This window comes from Triticum aestivum, chromosome 7D, assembly GCF_018294505.1.
Source record: "Triticum aestivum cultivar Chinese Spring chromosome 7D, IWGSC CS RefSeq v2.1, whole genome shotgun sequence".
Lineage (NCBI taxonomy): Eukaryota > Viridiplantae > Streptophyta > Magnoliopsida > Poales > Poaceae > Triticum > Triticum aestivum.
Window position 1 is genome coordinate 104,679,637 of NC_057814.1, and position 6,318 is coordinate 104,685,954.

The 6,318-nt window shown below is 46.7% G+C and overlaps 1 protein-coding gene across 1 annotated transcript; it reads right to left on the reverse strand.

Annotated features, from left to right (window-relative positions):
* Positions 1-631: 631 nt before the first annotated feature.
* Positions 632-2,488, reverse strand: LOC123167350 (uncharacterized). The gene is made up of 2 exons (XM_044585195.1): positions 2,035-2,488; positions 632-1,599 (listed from the first exon to the last, which is right to left on the reverse strand). Exons 1-2 carry the CDS (start codon positions 2,263-2,265, stop codon positions 874-876), a joined length of 957 nt encoding a protein of 318 aa, XP_044441130.1. The 5' UTR covers positions 2,266-2,488; the 3' UTR covers positions 632-873.
* Positions 2,489-6,318: the final 3,830 nt, after the last annotated feature.

Genomic DNA, 6,318 nt, shown 5'->3' on the forward strand with positions numbered 1-6,318 from the left:
CAGTCTTCAAGAGCTTGAACAATGCGATGAAATAGGGGCTTCCGCATCCGATACCTGCGACGGAACTGAGCATCGGTGTACACCGGATTGGCAGAAAAGTAATCCGCCACAAGAAGTTCATTGCCCGCCTCACGATTTCTATCTAGATATCTTCTCTTTCCACCGTTGCGGCGACGTCGGCGCCCACTGCGACGGCAACGACCAGTACCAAATAATTGAGCTTCAATCTGAGAATCTATTGTGGCGGCGAAACGCTGATCAAATTCCTCGTCACTTTGCTCGGCAGTGAGATCACGGAAGATGATGCCAGTACCATCATCATCTGATGTATCAGATGATGTATCAGATGTGGAGCTCGAAGATTGGGACATTGCAGAGGAGGAATTTTTTGGGGAGCAGCTGGAGGAATTCGTTGAGTACCAGGTAAGTGGTGGTAGGTTGAAAGATAAGATCTACTATCCATTCCAACAATTCAGCAACGACCCCCTACTAAATAGAAAGGGAGACTCGTGGTCATCTGTTTTCCATTTATTTTTTACGTCTCCCACAGCCCAAACGTACAAAAAAAATTGCCCATATGTACACAAGGTCATCATTAATTAAGAAAAATAAAAAAAAGACAATCCAACCATGGCTAAAAAAGAGAGAGTTTTATTCCTTAGAAATAGAGTTACAAAACATTGGCTGGTACAGAACTTGTGTTATTGAATAAAAAAATCTCAAATTACATGATACATTGGTATTCTACTAGTACCAATGTATGGAACAAAGTAAACAATTTTTTTGACATAATAAAGTAAATGGAAAAGATAATTAAAGTGCTATATTAAAAATGAAAATAATATGCTAAAATTGAGTTATGATTGTTTTATATTAGTTTCCTCCAAATAGTTGGTCACTGAAAAATTTTAGTGCCCGTTGGTGTTCACTCTTTTGATACTCATCCATGTGTGAGGTATCGGCCATTATGAGTTCCTTGTAGGTACTAGACATTTTGATCCTCTCTCTTGTCTTGCCAATCTCAAGCTTATCTCTGGAGAGTCGAAGGTGCACCTCTGCCATCTTTTCTTGCAACGATGCTCGTAATGCTTGTGTGTCATGGTATAATTGAACATCATCGTGTGTTAGTGTTCCAAAAGAGTTTTCATCTTCAACTTTTCCTTTCTTCTTTCCTTTCGCCAGTTTGGTTCCATCGGGGCGAGTTTCTTTTTCCATCTGGGTTTGTATTGTACCATTACCTTTGCCTTTACCCTCCTCGGAGTGCCTACTCCACTTCTGGTGGACCCTAACCTTCTCCCACCAGTACAATAGTGTGAAGTTTTGATTCTTCTCCTTCTTGTACATGGCCAAGGCTTTCTGGACAAGCTGTAAGTCGCATTGCCCACTTGCATAGGCATCTTTTAGCCTGCAGTAAACTCCATGAAAAGCTACAACTTTCCTATTAGTTTTACCCCAATGGTCCTTGCAGTTTTTACTGTTTCTCCTCCGGGTGGGTGGACTGTTTTTATTGTAGTCCTCCGTGACATTCTTCCAATACACCTCTCCCTTTTTGTTGTTTCCATCAATGGAGTCTATGGAGTTATTCAACCAAGCACTTATCTGCAACCAAAAAATTATATGCCTAAATGTTACTTCAAGAAATAGATTATAATTTTTTTAAGTATGGAAATAATGGAATTATTCTACCAAGCGTTAATGTGCGTGAAAATTGATTATATTACTACAAGTACGTTCAAAAAATATGTCTGTAGAAGGTACTAGAAGGAAAAAAAATGTCTACTAGTTGCTCGAAGGAAAAAAATATAATGTTTTCAATATTGAACCGGTGGAATTATTTAATCAAGTGCCAATGAGTAATATGCATTCATTATATTTCTACTTGTTCCTAAAATAAAAAATGTGGAATAGATGGATTTTTCCTAATGAAGCGCTAATATTAATATGATTTTATTATCAACGGCTTAGTGATAAATAAAAATTTATTTAGACATTTTAATAAAACTGCAGCCATAAAAATACTTGTTGACTACTCACCAGTCTAATGTTGTCGTCCTCGGTCCAAGCTAGACGCCGGCCTCGGGTATCTTCTGCATTGTCGTTGTTGTCGTCGTCGTCATCGTCGCTGTCATCGTCGCCCTGGCCATTGGTAGCATTGTGCTGCATACTCGGAGTAGAACCATAGCCATAATATCCACTTGAATCAAATTGTTGGGACATATGTGGTTGGGAAGACAAATTTACTGGATAATTAGGAGGTGGATACATCTCCGGATATTCATACTAGGAGCTAGCTGAAGCGAACAAATCGTTCTGAAACGGATTCATTGGAAAATCGTGAACAAAAACTTGTGTGAGATATGAGCAGGATAGTCTTGTGTGTGACCAGATAATTTCGAGATGTGCGTGCAACTGGAACCTGCAAGTAGGACTATATATAATGAGATAGCTTGACTGCATGCATGATTTAGTCAGCACTGCATGCACGATTTAGTTAGTCCGTATGACTGAATGAATGGTTGTAGTTAATTGATTTTTTTTCTTGCTAACTCACCGTGCTTTCAGGTTTGAAGATCGGAATTTTTCCCGTGTTGAACCAGCTTCACATTCACATGCATTTCATTTTTGGCATTTTTTTTATTGTAAGTATTCAGGTCTCATGGAGAATTATTATAGATATAAACGACCTCCATATTTTATTGTAGATTATTTTTTGTGTGAAGAGAAAGAAAACATATATTTTTTTGAACCAAGCAATATATTTTTTGTGTAGCTGCAAAAGAAAATCAGGTAAGTTAGTTGCGTATAGCTGGCTCCGTTCAGCAAAGACCAGCTGAGGTCGTTGAGCCGTTGCAGATTTGTAGCGCTCCAAGGAGCGCCCGGTGCCAGATTGGTACGGAGAAAAAGGATCGCGCAGAAAAAACAAAGGAGAAGCGCCCGACGACAGCCTGGGCATCGATGCCAACCCAAATCCTGGGATCGGGGAGGATTTGACCAAATCGGGAGGAAATCGAACCCTGGCGCCCGTCGTAAGCGCCCCCGTTATACATGCCCTCAGGTGCAGGCGCCACCCGCTACCTTTAGGCGCGGGGTGCTTCTTGGCAACCCGAGCATCTTCAAGTCCTCACGAGGGTGCCTCCCCGGTTCCTCTTGATGCGATCTGGTATATTAAATATAAAAAGAAATAGGAACGAGTGACTGAAGAGAAGAGCACTGTATGTGCCCTTGCATGCATGTGTCATGCAACTCGAGATGTCTCCAAACCCTTTGAAGGGCTAGCTTGACTTGACACGCAATGGCATGTGTTGCTGTCGCCGTCGTCGTGCTCGGAGCGGGTGTCATTGCTGCCGTCGCGTCCTCTCACCGGTCTTCTCGCATGTGTACTTGCACTGTCGCGAGCAAGTCGCCGACCGTACGCGCCACCGCCGTGGGCACGTCTCTCTCGGCTGGCTGTCATCTCCGTCCCGATCTTGCCGATGCTGCCGCCAGGGGCGCATCTCCTCATACCTCCTCTGGAGGTGCGTGAGTCCCTCTATTGCCCTGCCTGAACCCTGGTAAAACAACCACAAAGAAAAGGAAGAGGGTGATGAGGGCATCGTTGCCACTGCCGACGCGCCGGTCAAGATTGGGCAGCTAATTCCGAGTCGTCCTCTCGGGCGCTGCTGCTTCTCGTCGTCTGATCAGCCTCGGCGTTGGTGCAGCAGCATCTTCTATGTACGTCTCCTCTGACAAGATGCCAACTCCATTGACGCTGCCGCACGGGCGCGTCTCCTCTTGGGTGTCTCTCGATGCCTTCCTCCCTGGCCGTCGTCCTCTCCCAGTGTCCTTAGACATCCTGCAAAATGATGATAACATAAAGATCATTGCTTCACTGCCGCGTCTCGTCGTGGATGGCGCCGCCACGGGGGCGTCTTCTTCGACGTGGTTTCGCCGGCTGCCTCTTGCTTGGTATGTGTTCATGGGCTGGCTCTTCCCCTTATGGCTGCGTGTTGGTGAATGGCGGCGGCCTTGCGGCGTCTCTCTCCATGCAGTGGATGCATGCCGACTGCGTTCATCCGTCGATGCTATCTGGTCTTCTCCCGTCTGCGTGGCTCTCCGGCCGTGCGTTGTGAATGGATGGATCTCCTGATGGATGGATGTGTGCGTTGTGAAGGGCAGCGGCATTGCGGCGTCTACGCGTGTGTGCGTCTCGCACGATCTTGTCGATGCTGCCGCAAGGGCGCATCTCCTCTTGGTCTTCTGTCCGTCGGCTCCCTCCGTCCTCCTCCTTCCGGCTGTTCTTCTTGTGTAGCACCTGACAGATGAAAGACATAGACACATAGTAATAGGTAGATAGTCAGTGGGGCTTGGTCTGCTCCGGTTTCTTCATCTCCTCCTCCTGCGTCTGCATGCTCGCCATGGGCAGACCGTCGGCGTGGCCGATGTCTCTTCCTCCTCGGCTTGCCATCGTCGCCTCCTGGGCGTTCCTTCTGGATCCCTCCCGGTGCCTTCTTGTGCGAGGCCTCCGCTTCTGGGTGATGCCGCATGCGCCGTCGCCTCCTGGCTGGGTGTCTTCTCTTTGGCCGCCTGAGACGAAAGCATACATATAGATCAAAAGAAGCATACATATAGATCAAAAGAAGTTAGTCAGCAGGGTATGCATTGCTGCCCGTTCTTCATCTTGTGGGGTGCTTGCTTGCTTTGAACGTGTCCAACTTCAGATCGTTGGCAACACACTCCAGTCGCCGTCGTCGCCGTGGCGTGTTCTTCTTCTCTGCCGCCACGGCGCCTCCAACACGGCGCCGCTCCGAGCAGCTCACGGCAGCGCGCACGCAGTACGTGCCTTGCGAGTGGACACCGTCGCAGTCGGCTCGTCAGCGAACTCGGGACGAAGCCAGCGCCACCGCCGGCGCGAGGCGCGTCTCCTCTTGGCCGTGTCCGCTGCGTGCCGTCTCGCGTCCCCCTGGTCCTGCCTCTGGTTTCCTGGCGTCCCGGGCGCACGCGCCGTGCGCGCTGCCGCGGGAGCCTCCTCTCCTCTATTGTTTGTGCCCTTTCTTCTTCCCCTTTTACGATCGGATGCATGGGTATATATATAGGCAGTGGAGGTAGGCCGCCGAGTGACCCGTCGCGAACGGCTGCTCCCGATTTTACTGGAGGAGATATGGATGCGTGGCGATGGAACGTCCCGATCTTTTAGCTTTGGCTCGTCCCAATCCCCTCTATGTCGTGGCGATGCTTATCTCTTCGGCGTTTCATCTGCACGTACAAATCTGCACACAAAAAAAAACAATGACCTGATACGCACCTGGTTCACGTGGCTGCTGGTAGGTCTGTTCCTCTCCAATCGTGGGTTAGCCAGCCACATGGATATTCGGGTACTCGCGTATGCATACGTGGCCGGTCGGTGTACCCATATTTGATGTACCGTATATACTCCGGGTTTCTGGGACCACGTACAACCCGGCCAGGTCACACGCGTACGCATTGGCTCTATCGAGTCATGATGATGTGCTAGTACACACGTAGGTAGTTTTGTCATGCATCTGCACGTGCATGCATGGAACATGCAATACTTCGATCAATCAGCCCATGTACCAGTTAAGCACACATATAATAAGTTAAGTGCAGGGGCGGAGCCAGGATTTGAGCATGAGGGGGGCGAAGAAACCAATAACTGAGAACGCATATAAAGTATGTAAAACGTGACTATAGAAGTCTTCTATATATATCACCGGGATAAAACTGCAATGACATAGGATATAAAACGTGACTATAGAAGTCTTCTATATATATCATCGGGATAAAACTGCAGACATAGGTTTCACGATTCAAATGAAAGGGAGGTTTTTGTTTGTTTAAATATAACTTTAGACCGTTAAACCAATCAAAATGTCAACAATACTATTCTCGTACGGAAACTAGATGAGCTAACTGAAAAATAAATACTGAAATTTCCTGTTATTACCTTGATGTATAGTTGTTATACAATTTCAGAGTTTGTAATAAAATAACCAATGTAACAGTAGTCTAATTATATATTGGGTATAGCCTTGAGATGTTGGTCAAGCTATGAGTCCATGAGCCATGATATTGGTATGGTATAGGATTTGATACATACCGGTAGGCGACAACTGCTTCAATCGGATGACAACGACTTGATGCTAGAGACTCGATGATGAACGGGCGGAACTTTCTTGCGGTTGCTGATGCCTGATGGCAATCCGTTAATGCCCTAGCGCACTACCATTCAAAGTTTCAGACTAAGGTTCTGATTCAGTAAAGGAAATTACTAATATTCTGATTCATAGACACTGTTTGTAATGGTATACCTGCAGGTCTTGA